Raw genomic sequence first — 22,038 nt, forward strand, 5'->3', positions numbered from 1 at the left:
CAAATCTTGTTTTTCTGGCATTTGAGAAGAAACGAGCATCGAACATAGATATGTCGAGACTGCTTCACAGGTTCAACAACATGAAGAATCGCCGACTCCAACTTTTTTAAGGCAGAGGTATGTACTGTAGTCACTATTATTGAATATTGTGCATTTTTCATATGCTAACTAACTAAGTAACTAACTAACTCTCTATCCTTCTTAAACCCGAAGGTTCATGGCTGCAGCAACACAGGCATTCCATCTTTCCCTATCTTGAGCAAGATCTATATACTCTTTTCCATCCCTACAGATTTCCCTTAGGTCCATCTCAACGTTGTCCCTCCATCTTCGTCTTGGTCTTCCTACAGGTATCTTACCATCAGGTTTCTCCACAAGAATCCTGTAAACTCCTCTTTCCTCTCCCATTCGTGCCACATGGCCTGCCCACCTAAGTCTTCTTGATTTAATTATTCTAATAATATCTGGACATGAATACAAATTATGTAGTTCTAAATTATGTAACCTTCTCCACTCACCTGTCTCCTCATCCCATTTAGGTCCAAAGATTTTCCTAAGGATCTTATTTTCAAATACTCTCAATTTATGTTCCTCTTTCAATGTAAGGGACCAAGTTTCACATCCATATAATACTACAGGCAAAATTACTGTTTTGTATATTTTAACTTTTAGTTTCTTAGATATTAAACGAGAAGACAAAAGTTTATGAAGAGAGAAGTAACATGCATTTTTCATATGGGATACAAATATTTGTGTAATCAAAAGTGTATGAAGTGTTTAGTAAGGAATGAGGTCAGTAGCATTCAATTAACACTTCGAGAGAATACCGTGTTTTAGAAGATATTGAAAAAGAGGGTATTATTTGTATTATATTTCTATTTCTTTAATGTTTTATATTAACTTAATAACCCCCTTAACACACACAAAATAGGTTACCTTTATTTAATGTGAAACGTTTTTTTAAAAAGTCACCTGATAAACCGTGAGCCCCCTGATAAACCCTGAGCCCCCCCTAGAGATCAATTCTAGCTACGGGCCTGGGCGGGGGAGAGTGGACCATGCTTCCTTATGGCCCGAACTGAAGGGAAGAAGGGAGATCTGCGCGGGTACTTTTCGTCCCAAGGATTTTTTTCGTTGTGGTCGATCTATACTTTTCGTTTTAGGCATATTCCGACTGGAAGGTTTCTGGCACCCCTCCGCCCCCCCCCCCCCTTCCCACCATGGTTAATAAATGAGACCCTTGCACTTTCAAAACCCTTATCGCAAGAAAAAGCTGGCATCAATTTTACACCACCATACAATAAGATTTACACGGGAAACATTTCCTAACATATTTTCTTGATTCGGACTAAGGGCAAATTAAAAATAGTCAAAGAATTAAATTACTGAAAATATGGAAAACCGCGATACCGAAATCTGTAATGAGTGCGAAGGGAAAATCGAGAAAAGGAAAAAAAAATAAGTATAAAAGTATTCGAATAACCAGATTAAGAGAGAAAGTTATCACGGCTCGAACAATGCAAATGAAAAAAAAAACGGGAATACGAATTGAAATATACGACAATCGGAAGTAGGCTGAAGGAAGCAAATTTTAATAAACGTGGAAAGAAAACGTAATGAAAGGAGCGCTGGTTCGATTCGCGACGGAAGCTCATATTTGTTGTTCGAATCCCACTCTACACTGTATGTCCAGATGCATTTACACTTAAAACAAACTTCGTGGAACTTTTTCCAAATCAGATGTCGCCAAAAATTTAAGAACAAAAAGAATAACTCTGAAGGAAAAATGCCGAAAGCGTTATTGCAAAATGAAAAAAAAAAATCTTCACATATTCGTTCGGAAGTGGTAAAAGAATAATAAAAAACTCAAGCATAAATGTTAATAACACTTGTTATTATTACCAGAGACATTCTCAAAATAAACTTCTTGTCCGTTAAAATCAAATCAAGAGGAAAGCAAGATCTCCACCCGGTCGCGTGGCTAGATTCAAGAGTTGGAAACACTACGCTTCTCGCGAGGTGCTATTCCTGGCGAAACTAGATGATATAAAATTCCGGGTTGCATAACCGTAAGGGGGGGGGGGCGTTTCATTCGATTTTGAGTGTACAACCTCAAGGAACATCTTACACCCTTGCTTTAACTTTCATGTAAGGATTTTAGATAAGGGGATATTTTCCCGTATACATCGAAGGATGCAAGATATCCAGCATATGTGCTGATGCACTTAAAAATTTAAAAGAATTTAATTCACGATTCTGATTCATTCCCCCAAAACTATTGGCTGTGCTTGCCAAATGCACAGAAGTAAATTATTGTTGTTACAACCTTTCATCATATACTGCCTCTTGATTTTTACCAATACCTGGCTTGTCTGCAAAATAGAAATAGAAATTAAAGGATTTTATGTTTAATGTTTTAATAATTCCTTAACAACGGCAATTTTCTCCTGATTGTATACTTGCAGAATTTATTTATTTATTTATTTACTTTATTTTACTTTGCTTCTTATGCCACTTTTGGCTAATTTGAGAAGATAGGGATGAGTGATGGCATGATGAAATTGATGAATGGACACTCACAAACATCCATGCCCAGGCCGGGATTTGACTCCGGGACCCCTGGCATCGTAGCATGTGCTAACCGCTCTGCCACGGGAGCCGGTACAGAATTGATTGAATGGAAGCCTCTGTTTGGTTTATTTACGTATGAGATTCTCTTTGGTGTCATAGGTTTGTGTGTACTCAGACCCACATGAATGAGTGGCATGCATTCAAGAGCTTACATGTAAAGTCCATTTTTAAATTTATTTTAAAAGAAATCCCTTGTGCACAGTATTTCAAAGTAAATTCATAATCAGCCACATAGATTGTGTAATGTTTTCATACTTCCTCTCTGCTTGTTCCAGAATTGGTCACCATAGTACATCTGATGATAGCAGTGCATACCGTTCGCTAGAGGAGCCGAAGCGGTGGCAAACTGATGGGCATCCTATTTCACGCCTAAAAAGTTACATCACATCTAAAGGCTGGTGGGACGATTCTACAGATACTGAGTGGAAGAAAGAAGCAAGGAACAAGGTACATTACAAAATATTAGAGATGAGGCAGGTTAATCAATACTCTATTGGTATCAGGTAGGGCTGAACTGATACCACCCTTTGCCGATATCGATACCGATACTTGTATAGTTCCAGTTTAAAATGACAAAAGCTATTTACTGTGTCATAACACTCATCATATCACCTTATATTAATGGCATTAAATAACTCCCCAATGATTCTCATGTAGCATTATAACACCTTAAAATATCTTGTGAAATTTTATGTGAACTTCTTTTTACCCCCAGAGGATGCAAAAAGAAGACGTTTTTTTTAAATGTTGCAAGCTTTTTTAAAGTGTCACAGTTACACTGAATAATCTGTGAATTATTATAAGTATCCCTGCTTCATTTTATGATCCCCAATTTCATGTAAACAACATTTTTGTTGTTTGGATTAACCTGGGGAGGGAGGAAAATGGCATAAAAATATATACAAATGCAGATATATTTATTAATGCTCATTTGATCAGCTCTGTATATACCCTGCTGTCCATTATTCTCTATCATTTGCAATAAAAATAAGTCAAAGTCACTGCAATGTCGGTATCAGCCAGTAGACACACTACAGAAGGGTAGAGCACATGAATCAAATCCACAACCCTCCCTCCCACAGTGACATTCGTCCCCTTTTCCAAGAACTCCAGAATGAGCCTAGCATGATAATAATGCTGGTTTTAATAATGTCCACTTTCTTACCCCAGAAGTTTGCTAGCAATAATTGTCTATGAATGGTTTATTTTATTTCCACATAGCGTTGACCATCAGGCAGTTGCATGCCTTCAATGTCAGGTTTTGGCACAGCGCTTTCACTTTAGTCCTGCCTTCGATCTTGTCATCTGCTTCCCAGGAAGGTGTAGCATTTCTCGGAAATGCACACAATGGAAGGGTGAACGAACCTTTGGAAAGGACAAATCTTCACAAATGAGTTGCTACTCTTGGCCACTCTAGCCACTCAAAATCCTTGGTATCGGCCAGTTTGGGTATCTGCTCAGCCCTAGTATCAGCTGATATACACATATTGGAGTATCAGTTTATTGGTAGAATTAAAATGCAGGAAAATGTAGATTTCAGGAATGTAAAATCATTGTTCCACTGTATAAATGTACAATTCATATGCCTTAGTTTTGTAAAGGTCTAAATATGTAGTTATTTTTTAATGCTAAAACCCATGGCAGGGTTACATTGAGGATATTAATGAACCATTCATATGAGGGTTATATTGACCATGGAGCTTCATATGACAGAGCCTTGTTTGCCTGCAAGATTGCTGTTTCCATGGTATGCTGTATGAAACAAAGGATGACATTTTGGTTCCTTCCCTTACACACCACTCTCTTTGCCTTGAATATAGCTGGTTAATGAAACATATGACAAGTTATTAAAGTACAAAATATTAACTTCAATTTACGTCACCATATATAAACACAGCACAACATGGTTTTCTTCCAGGCAGCTCTTGCCTAACAAATATTTCTGTCTTACTTTCGCATGCTGCCAAACTATTGATAATAACTCCCAACTTGACACTATATATTTGGACATTTCGAAAGCCTTTGACAAAATTAATCACAAATTTCTTCTTCATAAATTATCATCCAGATTTAACATCCATGGCAAATTTCTCTCTTTACTGCACGACTACCTCCATGAGCGTGAACAACGTGTTGTTCTTTCAGGTACCTCTTCTAACTTTCTTCCCGTTTTGTCTGGAGTTCCCCAGGGGAGTGTCTTAGGGCCGCTCCTATTCCTTCTGTACATGGATGACCTCCCTGAAAAACTGTCCTCCGTCCCTATCAATATACTTTTGTTTGCGGATGACTGCAAACTCTTTAAGGAGATCTCATCGCATCATGACATGATGATTCTTCAAAATGCTCTCACAGAACTAGTTAAATGGTGTCGTCAGTGGAATTTAGAACTAAATCCTCAGAAATGCTCTTTCCTTACTTATTCCCTAAAAAGGAACAAAGTGCTGTCTACTTATTCTATTGAAAACAATCCAATCCAAAACGTCTCCACCCAAAAGGACCTAGGTATTATCATGGACGAAAAACTCACTCTTAATTATCATATTATAGCTACCACTAAAAAAGCCATGCGTCTTCTCGGTCTTCTATACAGATTTAGCGAAATTCAAAACCCATCATCTCTTGCTTTATTCTATAAATCTTTCATCTCGCCCATCCTCGAATATTGTTCCCCAATTTGGGCAATGGCCTCAAAAACCAATCTCACCAGAATAGATTCTGTTCTCAGTTTCTTTCTTGCAATTGTTCGCCATAGAATACCTTCCTTTCGACATGTATCCAAATCAGACACCATGGCTGCTCTGAATATTCACACTCCATCCTTCCGTCATGATCTAGCTGACATGAAATTTTTATACAAGATAATAAATGGCAAAATCAGAACAGATCTCCTAATCAGTGAATTCACGCTTAGGGTACCCCAAAAGCAAACGCGAAACCTGCAACTCTTCCACAACCCAACCACTAGGCTATCGCTTCTACAACGATCCTTGTTTTACAGGCTCCCAGAAATCTACAACAAACTACCCCTGAATGTAGATATTTTCCTTCCAGAACGAAATTTTTGTATATTACTGACCAAGAACATGTAAATCTATCCCATCTTGTTATTGTTTTTATATTTTGTTATTTTTTGTTTCTACTTATGTTTCAGTGTAAAATGGCCAAATAAGACTGTATCTGAAACTCTGAGTAAATAAATAAATAAATAAATAAACTTTGCCTTCATTGAACATTTATAAAATGGCACTTTATGTCAGACACTACACCATACAAAGCCCAGAAGTAAAAAAATTTAATTCTCAAAATAAACACCTAATAAAAACCACACTTCAACAGATTGTCACTAGTTGAAGAAGGGCCATAACATTTGGCAACAAAAATATTGAACCCTCACCAAATTACATACAAGTAGGTTCCAAAACAAACAAATAAAGGAGAAAAGTTCTTAATAAATCATGAATATTACAGTGTAGGGGCTAACCTACAGCAGCATGCTACAAAGCCAGGGGTCCTGGATTTGAATCCTGACCTGGTCATGGGTGTTCTTTGTAAGTGTCCCTTCATCAATGTCATCATATCATCACTCACTTCCATCTTTGCAATTAGCCAAAAGTGGCAGAAAAGCAAAGTAAAATAAAGGGATAAGACTAATTAATCGCTACTATATCAGTATCAGCCAATATAGACATATCAGTTTATTGGTAAAATTACTGACAAATTTACCAATCTGATAAATAACCTCTTAATTTAGTCAAAAGTCTGCCATTTTAATATTTTTATGGATACAAACATATAACACATTTATTCTAGTTTAGTAAAGTAAATGTCTAAATATGCACTTTCTTTTTCAAAGGCAGTTACAAAAAAAAATTGAGCCCTCGGTTTGCGTGTGTGTAAAATTGTACTCTGATGGAGGAAAAAGTCAACGATACCTCATTGGAAAGCTACAAGTGTCTGCTTTTAGACAAAAGCAAGACAAAGTGATTTTAACTCTGTCTGATTTCCATTCAGACAAAAATGTTCGTAAAAGTGTAGTTTTTTCGGGTGTTTTTTACATAAGTCAAATTCAGTTGTGTGTAGCTTCGTGTAAAATGTCGTAAAAATATGATTTTTTTTTTGGTGATTGAGCCTTGTTTATGTGGAAATATCTCCGCCAAATATAAAGGTACTGTCATCTATGGAACAGTCACAATTATTGATTAATTATGATGTTGCAAGCTCGGTAATTGTCAGCCCAGTGGTCATGAAATGCATATTAAAATGATGGCCGTGGAATGAAAATAAAATTTTCATATTTCATTCTTGCACACTGTGCGAATTGAAAACAACAGAGAGAATTGTTCTTCTTGGCAACCGGTTCCCACGTTATTCACATCGTTGCTAAGAACGCATGTAGAGTGTTGCCAAGCATCTCCACTTGCCCTATAAACTCCGCGTCCAAGCAGCTTTGACATGGGAAATGAGCCGAAACAATGTGTTGCGCAAAGGAAAGCTTTGTAGAGATGCCGAAATTTTCCTTTCCCACTTCTGTGTTTATATTCCTGCCATGAATTATTGCCTGAACTCCCACATAGCCATAATAATTTTTACGTGCACTCTATCCAGGCAGTCGGTCTCTCACAAATTCGCATGTTTGTTCGTATGCACTGTATTGAGTGATGGCGGTTCTGTGAAGTGATTTTTTTGTTGCATGAAAATGGCAAGACGGTAATATCATAGTGGTGCAAAAGAAATTATAGTCAATGCCAAGAGATATTTCGACCAGGGGAAACGAATAGGCGCATCTCACGACATAAACCAAGGTGTCAAGTGCACGGCGAAGTATTTGGGGGTTATGTCAGCACAGTAAAAAAGGTATGTAAAGAAAAAGGGAACAGCAAAAATTTGCATCGACCAAGTATTTTATTGGGCGAGTTTTTCCAAGGTGTGGTGAGAAGAAAGATGCACGACTTTTATTTTAATTATCCAGTTCAACAGATTCCATTATGAAGAGCATTTTATACTTTTATCTTTCACTCATATTTATTGAAAATTTATTAATGTTTTTAGTCCTTTTGTGTCTCTTAATGAACGCACAACTCCTTGCTTATTACAAGAGTTGCAGCTGTGAAACACACCAAAATATAAAAGCAATATTTCAGATGTGTTAAATGCTGAAACCACCACCGCTACCCGATATGATGATTAAGTGAATTTTGTGAGATAAACACAATTTACATGCGTTTTTGCTCGAAATATATTTTACTAAAATGTTAGTTGGCGTGCAGGTTTCAAATGCGCAATTTTATAAATATAATTTCTATGCGTTGCTATCGCTAGTATGCACCTCGCTCTGTTTCCCTTTCTTATGAAATCACTGTACACAGCAGGTGCGTTATTATTGTATACAGAGAAGACTGGATCTCTCATCGACTTCATTCAAATAGTCCTCATCAAACATCGTTTTACTCAATATATCTGTTTAAATGTGCCACATAAAATAATGCTGGGAAAATTGTTCTCTTTAAGTGCACTTTATGCACAGGTAGGCTAATCGGAACTGGACTTACAGTTTAAAGTGGTATCCAAACCACTATGTACCTTCGCCGGGTACCGAAGGAGACGATATTCATATGAAGATAAAAGCTAGAAAAAATGGGGGGGGGGAAAAACCTGCACTACAGTAGTACTCCATTTGCAATATGATAAATATTTCATTCATTATTTTATGCTGCGACAATACTTTGGATCGGCTCGACGGAATGCACTTGCGCGATTCTCGCAGCAAAGCGGCAATGCTGTAGAAGTCGCCTGCTGCCCGCAGAGTCTTGAGATTGGCTGCACTCCGCCATACGTCATGCATCTGTTTACCATATTAGGAGTGCGAAAGAATAATTAATATCTGGAACCATATTTGATGTACACACGCCAAACTTCTGGAATTTCATCAAATGCATTATATCAACAGTTTTTTCCAATTTCATTGAATTTGTAATTATGCATTTCAAGTTTGCACATTTCCATAAAATGTCAATTTTTGAAGTATCTAGTAAAAATATGCATTTGATTTTTTTAACAGAGGTGCAAAAAATAATCAAACTTAAAGTACACAAAATGTCAAGATTATATGTACAGTCGATTATGAACTGTATGGTGTTAAGTTCCCTGTTCGTGAAAATGGGAAGGAAAAATTACACTTTTCAGTGTTTTTTTCATTATAGCAAGAAAACAAAGTTAAGAAAAATTTTCAGATAACGCTTATTAAAAACTAGATACTTGAAGCTTTCCAATGAGGTATATTTGACTTTTTCCTCGCACGGAGTACAATTTTACAAGCGCGTAAACCGAGGGCTCAATATTTTTGTAACGGATAGTAGTCAGCTAATTACATGCATTAATTAAGGAAGTTAATGAACCATTGGTAGACTTTTGGTTATCAGTAATGGTGAATTTTATATTGGTATTTGACCAGTGCCAGGAAAAGTTTTCATAGTTGTCCATCATTATATTGTAAACCATAGAAATTTTGTAATTAATGATACTGTCTCTCTCTTTGTACTGTCAGGAAATTAATCCCTGAACCCTCCAGACATGATTGTAATTGACTTCATGAAATAATAATTCAAATTCCACTTAATTACAAATATGTGATCAAGCTTATTATCAAATGTTAATAGTTATTGTAGAACTGAGATAAAAGAATTATTGATGATAATCATGTATGTCCACATAAATTGTGACAAACATTACAAAGGAATACAATACTTATTTCCTTTTCCAGGTTATTGACACATTCACAAACCAACAAAAGCTGCTGAAGCCTCACTGGAGAGAGATGTTTGCCGATGTGTATGATGAATTGCCTGAACACCTGATGTAAGTACATTATTCTTTGGTGCAAATTGTGGCTTTAGGAAGACCGCATTCTGGTTTAGTGTTTCAAATCGGTGTGTTACATAAAAGTAATTTGCATTCTACATATTATGTTTGTTATGGCTGAGGAGTCACCATACTTTAATACAGTGGTTGGAAGTAGCTTGTACTACTTCCAACCACTGAAACGAAACGCCAAAGCATGGAATGGCATTCTCCTGCATCACCCCGTCGGAAGAAGGTCAAGGCGTAAAAATCACGCATCAAGACGACGCTTATCACTTTCTTTGACAGTGATGGCATGATCCACAAGGAATTCCTGCCGGAGGGAACAACAATTTTTCCGCCTTGGCCTTCTTCCGACGGGGTGATGCAGGAGAACACCATTCCATGCTTTGGCATTTCGTTTCAGGGTCGTACCTCACACACCAGCTCTCATCCTCTGTAGCAATGCATTGCAAGAAATTTGGATCTGAATCCTCCAGATTTCTTTCTCTTCCCACGCCTCAAAATCGCTTTGAAAGGTCAGAGATTTGAGGATATTCCGGACATCCAACAGAACGTGATGAGGGTCTTGAACACCATCCCGAAAGAAGACTTTTCTAAAAGTTTCCAGGACATGTACAGCCGTTCTCAACGGTGCATAGCCATGGGAGGGGACTACTTCGAAGGACAGTAAGGTAGGTTTCATTAAGAATTCGTCTACTTTCGATATTCAGGATCATTCACCGAACTTTATTGTCAGAGGTTGTATATTAAAAACCTGGGTGCACATTATACATGCTTAAATACAACATTTTTATACCGTCAGGAATTTTTTAACATTCCCCATCCTGAAGTAGGCAAATTGCAAATTTTTCCAGCCCAAAGTTCCGACCTTAATCACGCACCGACCAAAAATGTTCTTCCCACACACCTCACTTGTGCAGGAGATTCATAAAGATCAAGCAACACCAGTCTATTTCCAAGGTGTCACTTTAAGGTTTTTTGTGCAAGATGACTGCAAAGTTAATGTATGTGAAGTGATGAAATGATAGTGTTGCAACATACAGATATTAATGACAATGCTATAATGCTCTCGTGACAACTAAACCAGCATAACAGTACTTACTGACCCACAAATAATCAGAATGTTGTTTTGGAGCAAACACTCAGTCAACCAGGGGTTAATGTTTGAGGTGCAATATCATCACATGGTGTGACTGGGCCATACTTCATTGATGACAGCCTCAATGCAGATGAGTACTTGGATTTACTATGGGATTACGTGGTCCCAGAACTCACGATGCATATGGAAAGCTTGGATGAACTGTACTTCCTCACTATCATCAAGATGTTTGTGTGTATATGGTTAAAAACTTGATCCATTGGCATGCCACCACATTCAACAAATCACTCCCGAATGGACTTCTTCCTGTGAGGGATGGTGTATGAGAAGAAATTGCAAACAGTTAAACAGCTGAAGAATTGCATCGAGGATATTTTATTTGTTTTTTGTCAGTGTGTTCTAGACTGACTCCAGCTATGTGTTTATACAGAAGGAAAACATTTTGAACACACAAAAAGTGAAATAATATAAGTCATAATATAATAATAAAAGTAAGATTTTGTAATTTCGAAAGTGTATAGTGACTTTTGCATCACCCTGTATCAAATTGACTTGGTAACACAGTGGAGCATTGACAATGAATGCAAAAGACCAATATTCAATCCCTTATGTCAGTTTTTATTAGTTATCATTTACCAGCTATAGAAGTATAATGGAATTGTATAATATTTAAAAAAAATAATATTTATATATTTCTAATAAATTAGTACACACAGTTATTGAATTCGACTGAAGGAAAAAAATATATATTGCATGCATGCAAATTTACATCTGTCTTATACATAATTACCATCCTTAGTAAATACATATGCTTTGTTTCTTTTGTTGTTTCTAGAGAACAGCAGCAGTACATGGAAGAACATTTGAAAAAGTACAAGGATAGCTATCCACTCAAGGATTATAAGACAGACTGAATTTCTGTCAGAAGTCATTTGGGTATGTGTGCATTTTCATGTACATGGAATCAATGTGTAATATTTAAAGTAAAATATTTCACTTCTTTGCAAGTGTTACAGGTTAAAACATACAGGGCAGATCAGTGTAACTAGTCCAATTTTAATGTAATTAATTGAATTCCTTTTATGTGCAAAAAATTGAAATTGTTGCTGCCAAGGAAAGTGAATATGTATATAGATTGAATTTTATAGAGTTTTTGTTGGAAGGAGGAGGGGGATGAAAATTTTCAAAAATGCAATCACCTTATTATCTTCCATATCATTTTAGTGCATTGTTACATCATAAACATTGATACCACTATACATTGTTAACACTGTCAAGCCTTGTTTCCATGTTAACAAAACATTAAAATGCTGACCGAGGCAAACTTTTATAGCATAAAAAATATACATAAGAACGTAACGTTTCCACCCTCTAACAAGGTCTTCGTCAGACGAAGGTGGAAACCTTACGTTTTTATGTATATTTTTTATGCTATAAAAGTTGGCCTCGGTCAGCATTTTTAAGTTTCACTGCAGATTGTGAAATACAGATATTTTTCATAAGAGACTGAATATTTGAGGCTGTAATGTGTGTGTATCCTGGGATACTGGAACTCAATAACCATATGCACCAAAGATGAATTATTTCAATTAATATTATATTTACTGTGATAGTAAAAGTTAATACTTATAAATGTTTATGAGACTTTTATATTGGTGCCATAGAAAAGTAGATTGGTGGTATCCTTCTGTTTTAAGGGAAATTACTTTTATTACAACAAATATTTTTATATGATTGTGTTCTTATCTTCTTGCAAATATAAATTTTCATGACATGAAATTTTGCATATTTTTAATTTTCTCCCACATATTTCACAGTGGAATGAATGAGGATTTCTTTTAATTAAAGCTCAGCCAGAAATTTCATTGTCTTTAGGTACACAAAGGAAGTGTATTATGAAGAAATTTAAGTGAAAATTGCCCAGGACTTGAATCTTGGTCTCTGGCTAACTGTGTTATTCCTCTACCAACTAAACTACCGAGCCATACTTTTGAGGTCTCTTTTCCATCATCATTGGAAAGTTCAACCCCTTGTTGAGTTCCCACCCTCAATCCCCAGGCCTCATTTGGGAAGATAGAAGTTTCCATTCCATGATTTGAAAGTAAGCCCTCGAGGAGTAGTACTTCAGTGCAGAGGAAGAAAGATGATCAGTTTATGGCCTGGCAAAATTAGTCGATGCGAAATCTTTGCTTTCAAACTTTCCCCACTCTTTAAGGCAAGAAGAGACTCGTTTCTCTTTCAGAATTGAAGACTGAAAGACATCATCACTCTTGGTGAGGTGTAGTGCCATGTGTTTTCTTATTCCCAAGAATCGAGAAGTGATACAGTCATGTTAAAAGAAAATGTCACGTGGAATTTGTCCAACTTCACTCCAAATTATGTTGGCAGTTCTGCAACAAGAAAGTGCTTCAAAAAATTTGATCCTCCAATCGGATGCTTCAGAGGAGCAGCAGGCGTGACTCACAGGAAGTTCAACCAATGCAGGGTTTTCAAACGTTGAGATAATGTCCCCATTGGTTAAATATGGTCTCAATAACTTGAATCAGCAGAAAGAATGCTCAGCAGTTCACATTGTCGCTATAATTGCATCTTTTTGTTTCAAATTCGTATTAAATTGTCCCAATTATCGTTCACGAACTTAATATATGTATTCATGTATGTGTTTCACAATATATATCAGAAACAGAAGTAATATATAACATAATAATATGTAACAGAAACAGTTTTTCATTAATTAATTTAGAGATGCATTTTTTATTAGTTGAGTTAATGATTAGGCTAATTCATTATTTTTTGGGAAAAGAGAGAACCGCAGCTGAAAGAAAATACACAAATTGCATTATTGAGGTCAACAGTTCGTTTTAAAATCATTTTATGTACACGAAGGCTAATCACGACTCAGGATATCATTTACATTAGAATCTGAAACATTATGCAACCTGACTGGAACTCGGAAAAGGACACACTGATTACAAGACGTCAATATTTTACCATTATGCTCTGGCAAACGCCTATAATAATGAGGCTTGCATGATATTTTCTTTATTTCCATCGCAACATTCTAAAATATTGGGTTCACCACACTCATCATCTTAACTCTAAATTTATGTGTTAAATAAAACTAAAGTACATACTTTTTTTGTGAGGGAGAGGGGTGACGGAAGGTAGGGAATAAATAGTAATTTTGACAGTTAGTAGTGTCTGTGTTCAGCTAACAAAAAAAAAGGAAAAAAAAGAGGAGGAGTGGGATTTGAATCCACGACCTTTCATGTTTGATGAAAAATAAGGATACCAGCACCTAACCAACTGCTCTGCACTAACTTACTGACAGTATGCCCTTAAAATACATTCACGTTTATGAAAACGTACACAATTCTGTGTTCCAAGCATATTTTCTCCAATAGTCAAGAAAAAGATAATATTCTGAGAAATTTTCGATATTATACAGGGTATTGTAAAGAAAATTATGCATAAACTCCTCAGAAATCTGATGGCAATTTCCTCCAGGGGGAGAAAAACCTTATTCAGTGTAATTAACTGTGATACACTTACTATTCATTTTTCCGCGAAAGTTTTTTTCAGTGATTGATTTCACCACTCATCTGGTGGCTTCGTCAGGCGTGATCTGTCTTGCTGCGGCTGGCGTGGTTCCTTCTTCTTCCACTTGTGGCTGTGGTAGTTCACGCAGCACTTTTACTTTTTGCCATTCTCGTGCGGGTGTAGAGCTTCCTTCTGTTGCCATGCCTCGGGGTTTTGGTGCTGTACAAGGCGGTTCCAGATCTTGTCGTCTGCTTTCACAGGGCGGTGTTTGCTCGCGTGCGCAGGCGGGCTTTTTTGCGAATGTTTAGGGTCTGTGCTTGGTTTCTTGTCGCAGGGGAGGAGCAGGTTGGGTGGGTGCTTGTTGCTGGAGAAGAGCAGGTTGGGTGGGTGTGCATATTCCTGATGGTGGAAAACCAGATTTTATTGAAGGCCGGTATTGGTGTTGAGGTCAGCAGGCATGGTCACTATTGCTAGGTTTCTTTTGAAAACCTTTCTAGTGTGGATTTTGCTTGCATGATTATTTTAGAGGAACCTATGCTATGGTTTTTGTCTATGAGGTGGCAAGAAAGGCCTGTTCTTCTCCTCCCAAGCCTGTGGTCAGCATCATGCCTTTCATGAAGCCAGCGCTTTGTCATCCCTACATGCTTGCCTCCACATGTGCAGGTGACCATGTAGATGCCACTTCTTGCATTGGGGTCGGTGTAAACATTTGAAATGGGTTAGCTGGGAGGCTATGGAAGCAGGGGGCTGGTCTGCTATCTTGAAATTGTACCTGGAAAGAACTTTTTGGATTTTTATGGTTAGGTCAGGATGTCGGGGGAGGCATCTTTTCTTGCTGGGAGTGTGGCTGGTTCATTTTTCTTGTTTTGGTAGTGTCCAGGAGTTGTTGGAGTTCCTGTCAGCTGTACCCATTGCTGATGCTAAGGGACATGATATGCTCAAATTCAGTTTGCAGGTCTCTGGGTTCCGAGGAGATGTTGATGGCCCTTTGGAAGAAGTTAATCCAGATGTTGTTTTTTTTTTGCCGTGCAGAGTGACCAGAAAGTTTGTGGATGTATTGTGTTCCGGAATTGGATTTTCTGTATATATTGGTCTTGAATTTGCCATTTTTCCTGCCTCCTGGAGAGATCTATGTAGTTTAGTGTGCTGTCTTTTTCTTCCTCTGGTATGAAGTGGATGCTTGGGTGAGCCGAATTAAATAATCGCACAGCGTCAGCATACCACCTGTAGCCAATTCCGGAGAGGATGGGTGAGGACAAGACATTGGTTTCTATTGCATTCATAACTATGTTGGAGAGGATAGCGGATAGAGGGTTTCCCATGGCTAGGCCTTGCTCTTGATAGAAGAATTGGCCTTCGAACTGAAGGGCAGAGGTTTCAAGGCAAGCTTCCAGGAGGGAAATGATTAGTTCAGTTTCATATGGGCTTTTTGTGTTAGATAATAGTTACTTCCTGGTTTCACTTACGGCAAGGCTTCTTGGTATGGATGGGTACATTTCCTGGACGTCTATGCTGGACATTTTTATGGTGTCAGCTCCCATTAATAAAGCTAGGGTTAGAAGCTGGGCTTGTATATTGAAATTTATTGAATTAATTATAATTTGTGCTGCTGTCAGAATTATTGATGATGCATATCATTATTTAATAATAAATTAACCAACCGAATGCTTTTTAGAAGGACAAGTGTTAGAAACAATATGAACAATTATGTGCCCATTTCCTTTATTTCCTGGCTATTTCGGACACAGTACTTCAAACAGTGGCTGTGTTCACTATTCTTCTGTTGTAGCCACCTCATAGATGAAAACCATATTATAGGCACCTCTAAAATAATCATGCAAGCAAAATCCACACTAGAAAGAAACCTACGCAATTGTGACCATACCTGCCAACCTCAACAGCAATACCGGGGCCCTCAATAAAACCTGACTTCCCGCCATCAGGAATATTCACACCCGCCCAACCTGCTCCTCCCCTGTGACAAGAAACCAAGCACAGACTCCAAACGTTCGCAAAAAAACCCGCCTGCGCATGCGAGCAAACACCGCCCTGCGAAAGCAGACGACAAGATCTGGAACCGCCTTGTACAGCACCAAAACCCCGAGGCATGGCAACAGAAGGAAGCTCTACACCCACACGAAAGTGACAAAAAGTGAAAGTGCTGCATCAACTAGCGCCGCCACAAGTGCAAGCGGAAGAAGAAGGAACCATGCCAGCCGCAGCAAGACAGTTCACACCTGACGAAGCCACCAGACGAGTGGCAAAATCGATCGCTGGAAAAAACTTTCGATGAAAAATGAATAGTAAGTGTATCAGAGTTAATTACCTATCTCCGCGTAACTGCCAAACTGATATCTTTAGATGCAATCTTATTCGGTATTTCAAACCTATCTGATTTCAAGTCGAGCATGCAGAATTGTAAAAGTTCTTCAAGATTCTTAATCCAATTTACTATTTCTATTTGAGGTGTATTGTATTAGCGGTTTGTAGTTTCTAACTTGGAAATCTTTCACCTCAGTGTTTTTCTAGTAGCTGGACCAACTCAAAGTTGGCTACTCTCAGCTGGTGCTGAAGTGCAATGTTGCTAAGTTTGCAAATCCAGAACTTAGAAGTATTTTGGGTCAATTAATAATTTGCGAACAGTACGTGTCTGCACTGTCTTAAAGTTGCTTGAAAACATAAATTTTTTTCACAGAGCTTATTGATGACCTTTTGCCAGGATATTCTCTGCCCCTTCTCTCTACTCAACACATGTTTGTAGCGAGTGTTATTTTTAACCCCCCAAAATCACGGAAAACGCAAGAAACAAATACATCTTTGTAACATGATCTGGATTGTAAGAGAGAGGGTAGATGATCAAAACCTTACATTCCTATGCTTATTGCATGATCATTCTTTTCATTTCAAATACTAACTACTTTCTTTTCTGACAAAAACACTCTTATTTTTTTTTGGGGGGGGGGTAGAAGGGGTGATCCCCAAAGTAAAAACCCATATGGTACCATTGTGAGCTCTAAACCTGGGATCACTTTTAGTAGAAACACGTGACATTTCCCATGAATGAGTTATGCATAGCTGGTGCTGACCTTGGACTACCTGCAGCTAGCAGTACAGACAGCCAATCATGGCATCCCATTTGCTACATTCAATTACCTCAAGTGAAAGAGGGTTTATGACTGAAATTCTTTACCTATCCATATATTGTAGATGTATGATAACTTTTAAAATTAAACAATTCATATCTTACTGTTTTATTTTGCCATGATTTACACTATTCATAGAACTTTAGTTACATAAAAAAAAGAAGGAACAAAATTAATTTTCTGGTCATATTTACATCAGGGGATCTACCAGTCTGAAAAACCTGGAAATGCCAGGAAAATTTACTGTTTTCTGGAAAAATCAATATTTTTGTTGAAGTGCGCTAGAAGTAGGTTTTTGAACAAAGAAGAAGAGGAGAAGCAAGAAATTTTAAATTTTTTGTGGACAAACCCTATTTCAGTTTGATATATTGAATATTATCACTAGTTACAATACGCATTGCATATTGTATGCTCTAGGAAAAAGAGGTCATGATTTGAACTATTTTCAAGTAGAAATGTGATATAATCAGTAGCTATTCGCATTTATCACTATTTGTTCTTCCATTTCAGTAATCCTCTACTCTCTTTATTTGTTCCATTTATTTATTTTATGCTGGATACAGTAGCCATTGTTAATCATTCATAGGTGTACTTCCATATATATTTGTTTTAAAAATGAACATTGTTATGGTGGTAAAACTTCCACGAAGTTGGGTCCTGTATATGATACAATTCAAATCAAAATTGAGATTATAAATAAAACACACAAACTATCATATAAGTCATTTCATTGTTCTCTGAAGACATAAGATGTAGGTAGGTAAATCACAGCACTAAAGTTCTGCATGCATCATGGAGTGTGGTTCTGGAAAGAGAAAATATGATACAGATATATTACTAACAGTTATACTTGTACCATTGTTAGAACACAATACAAAGTAAATTTACAACATCCAGTTGTCAGTTCCCAGACCAATTGCATATAGCTAGTTTCAGTAGGTTATATACAGAGTGATCGAGAAGTAGCATGTATGGGCAGAAAATATGTGTGTTACACTAGCTACAGTTCCCCTTTTATACTTGACAATTGACTGTGTATGAACTAACTATAGGAAAGGAAAATCATGTACCAAGTTTTCATTTGTTAATGTTCAATTTATATATTTGCAACATATCAGAAAGCTCGTTCCTAGGAAACCCCATCCAGAATTCAAATGTGGTAGTCAACAGAAAACCCTCAAATCATAACAGAGCCATAGCTGCTGAAGGGTACACCACAGTAGTCGGGAACTCCTCTGACTTCATTGGTGAAGCTTCTTGCTAGCTCTCCAATGCATAAATTTACAAACCCACTATGATCATTGTATCCCCGTCCACCTTAAACAAGACCAAAGGAATTTGTCCCTTCCAGAGGTTTGCCTAAGAATTGGTGATGTTCCACCATCTCAACTATCTCTCATTCGTGACAACCTTGGCACACTTGCCACTTGGCAGACCCAGATTCAGTCGCCAAGATGGGCTGTCCAAAGATTGAGAATTTTTCCAACCGTGTCCCTGCATAAAGTGGCTATGGGGTTAACCCAGCTTCTAATAAATGGGTATCTGGGATATAAAGGTGGTCAGCATGTGATGCTAATTACATCATCTCCTTTGTAAATAATATCAAATAGTTCCATCTTGTACTTATTCTTGTTAATATTTGTTCATTTTTGTGTTATTTTGTATTTTTTTTAAAAATATTTATATTTTTTATTTTTCATGTTCACAATTTCGGTGTAAAATGACGGTCTGTGCTGTATCTGGAATATTGTCAATAAATAAATGGCTGAGATCGAAATCGTGAATACGTGAGGCAACCACAGCCCCCCCCCCCCCCCTCCAACTTTCGACTGAAGTCAATTCTAGGGGAGGCAAGGGGGGCAAACATTGACGTCTAAGAGCACCTGAAGGGATGGCACAGAGGAGCAATTTCCCCTTTCGATTTAAAATTTTATGTCAATAAAAATACATTTTGTAAAATTTTCGCTTTGCTCGCAATGCCTGCTTTTCTCATTTTTGTAGCCAGGGGTTGGCAGGAGTCAGCCATGGGCGCTGAATGATCTAAATGAAAAGAAGTTGTGAGAGAGAAGCAATTGCCCCCTTCGATTTCAAATTTTATACAAATAAAAATACATTCGGTAAAATTTTGTTGCTCGCTTTGCTCGCAATGACTGCTTTTCTCAGTCTTGTCAAGTTCAGAGCCATAGGTAGGGGGCGGTGGGAGTCGGCCATGGGCGCCAAATGATCTAAATGAAAAAAAAAAGTTGTGAAAGAGAGACTGCCTTGGCGTTCAGTGAAATTACTGGCACCCTATTAAATCAATATTGCTTTCAATTGCAAAAGTTGGATCTAAAAATTTTCTTGCAAACAAATGCTTTGACACAGACTTCTTTGACACATATATATATATATATATATATATATGCCATTAATATTTTTGTTATTATTATTGGTACGTTTATCCTGGTACTTGCCCCCCCCCCCTACAAAAATTCGTGGTTGCGCTTCTGACGTGGGGCCCTACCTCCACATCTCTTCAAGGCATGATTCAATGAGCAATGATAAACTTTAATCTTTTTCCCAAATGCGGAACTGAAAATCTTATATCTGGATCGAGGACCAAAATTCAAGTACCCAGAACTGAAAGTTTGGTACCTGGATTCATTATTACCAGGACCTGGATATTTCAGGATGCAGATCTGGTCATCCCTAGTATACAACAATTGTGCCTCCTTCATGGCGTAGTGATAACATCGTCACCTTGTAATCAAGGGGTGCTGGATTTGATACCTGGTGAAGGAACATGGCAAAGTCGATTCCAATTTAAACTGTAGGTCCAGTCGTGATTAGCCTTTCTGTGCTTAAAGGGGAATAAAAACAACAAATCAATCAAACCTAGCATACAACTCTCATAATATCCAAATCCGGAACCTAATTCAGTAATAATTTTGAGTCAATTCCAATACATCAATATCCCAATTATGCTGATGCATCAGTTGATATTCTTCATGTTAGCCCAAGTGTTAATATATGATTACCTTTTGAGTGGAACAACTGCCCAGAGTCCATGGATGGCATTGGATCCGGAACAAAGATTTGATCTTCAGGTTCAAGGAAGAAATCTTCAGCATCTCTCTCCCTGTCTTCTTCCAGTAATCGCAAGTAGTCAAACCCAGGATGAAGTGGATGCCATTCTACATTAGGCAGCTCAGCTACATTGGAATTAGAATTGAATTAGAATGCATGTAGGGAATGCTAGAAGAGCAATATTATCTTTTAACCTTCCCTCTCCATTCATAGCAGGCTTCTCCCTGGTTAATCCCAAAGCCATTTAGACAGTTTTTGGTAGAATTGTCATTATACAGTAGGTATTGAATTAGACAGTGGTCGGAAGTAGCATGCTACTTGTAACGTCGCTACTGTAGCTAGCTATGTAGCTGTAACTGTAGCAGTGCTACGTTTTGAAAATTGTAGCTGTAGCGAAGCTACAAAATTCGCTACAGCTACATTTCTTCTCAGCATTTGAGGCAAATTTTGAATGTGGTAACAGCATCAAAATAATTTGACAATAATGCTTACATTTGCAGAAGGTTCATAAAAATATGCCCTCATACCTAAACAAAAATAATCTTACCACATTTTATTTGTGTATAGTAACACTCTAATTGCAATACTCATATATCAAATTTGAATTGATATGCCACTTACATGGGACATTATTTTCAAACACTATAGTAAAAATAAGTAACTGAAGTAACACTACTATCAAAATTATTGATTGATGGGAATCATGATAATAAATATCAGAATCTATTTTCCAGTAAGTACAACTATCATACTAGGGGCATCTTTTCAATATACATATGGTTGTTTTAAGTGTTTTATGCAGAAGTAGTGCAAAAGTAGAGCACAGAAGTAGCGTAGCGAGCTACATTTTGGTAAATGTAGCTGTAGCATTCTGATCACTGGAATTGGATACAGATGTTCTTTCTAGAATCAATATGACAGTATAAAACTGATTTATTTGACCATCAAACAGCCATGTGGATATCGTAAAACACTGAGTAATCCTGAATAGAAATCTTGTGAATAATTAATAATGCCTGTAATCAGTGTCTTTGTTAATGTCCAGATGTGCAAGGTGGCGCAAAAGGAATGCATGTTTTTGGAATAAGTGTAACGTTGATTTTCAAGATACAACTAACTAACTAACTAACTCTCTAGCCTTCTTAAACCCGAAGGTTCATGGCTGCAGCAACACAGGCCTTCCATCTTTCTCTATCTTGAGCAAGATCTATATACTCTTTTCCATCCATACCGATTTCCCTTAGGTCCATCACAACATTGTCCCTCCATCTTCGTCTTGGCCTTCCTACAGGTCTCTTACCATCAGGTTTCCCAACAAGAATCCTGTTAACTCCTCTTTCCTCTCCCATTCGTGCCACATGGCCCGCCCACCTAAGTCTTCTTGATTTAATCATTCTAATAATATCTGGACATGAATACAAATTATGTAGTTCTAAATTATGTAACCTTCTCCACTCACCTGTCTCCTCATTCCTTTTAGGTCCAAAGATTTTCCTAAGAATCTTATTTTCAAATACTCTCAATTTATGTTCCTCTTTCAATGTAAGGGACCAAGTTTCACATCCATATAATACTACAGGCAAAATTACTGATTTGTATATTTTAACTTTTAGTTTCTTAGATATACCGATTTCCCTTAGGTCAATCACAACATTGTCCCTCCATCTTCGTCTTGGCCTTCCTACAGGTCTCTTACCA

At 37.4% G+C, this 22,038-nt stretch overlaps 2 protein-coding genes across 2 annotated transcripts in view; one reads left to right on the top strand and one right to left on the bottom strand.

The window, feature by feature from the left end:
- Window positions 1-12,355, top strand: part of BckdhA (Branched chain keto acid dehydrogenase E1 subunit alpha) — a 58,662-nt gene extending 46,307 nt beyond the window's left edge. The window contains exons 7-9 of the mRNA XM_083123262.1: window positions 2,907-3,078; window positions 9,392-9,486; window positions 11,427-12,355. Coding sequence (XP_082979388.1) covers window positions 2,907-3,078; window positions 9,392-9,486; window positions 11,427-11,505 — 346 coding nt within the window. The 3' untranslated portion in view covers window positions 11,506-12,355. The remainder of the gene's footprint in view (window positions 1-2,906; window positions 3,079-9,391; window positions 9,487-11,426) is intronic.
- A 5,630-nt stretch (window positions 12,356-17,985) lies between these two features.
- The window catches only part of LOC145988037 (thioredoxin domain-containing protein 16-like), a 56,874-nt gene continuing 52,821 nt past the window's right edge, over window positions 17,986-22,038 (bottom strand). Inside the window, exons 17-18 of the mRNA XM_083122874.1 lie at window positions 20,292-20,465; window positions 17,986-18,079 (exon numbers count right to left, since the gene is read on the bottom strand). Coding sequence (XP_082979000.1) covers window positions 18,048-18,079; window positions 20,292-20,465 — 206 coding nt within the window. The 3' untranslated portion in view covers window positions 17,986-18,047. The remainder of the gene's footprint in view (window positions 18,080-20,291; window positions 20,466-22,038) is intronic.

This window comes from Lepisma saccharinum, chromosome 5 (genome assembly GCF_977018435.1).
Source record: "Lepisma saccharinum chromosome 5, izLepSacc3.1, whole genome shotgun sequence".
In the NCBI taxonomy this organism is placed as follows: domain Eukaryota; kingdom Metazoa; phylum Arthropoda; class Insecta; order Zygentoma; family Lepismatidae; genus Lepisma; species Lepisma saccharinum.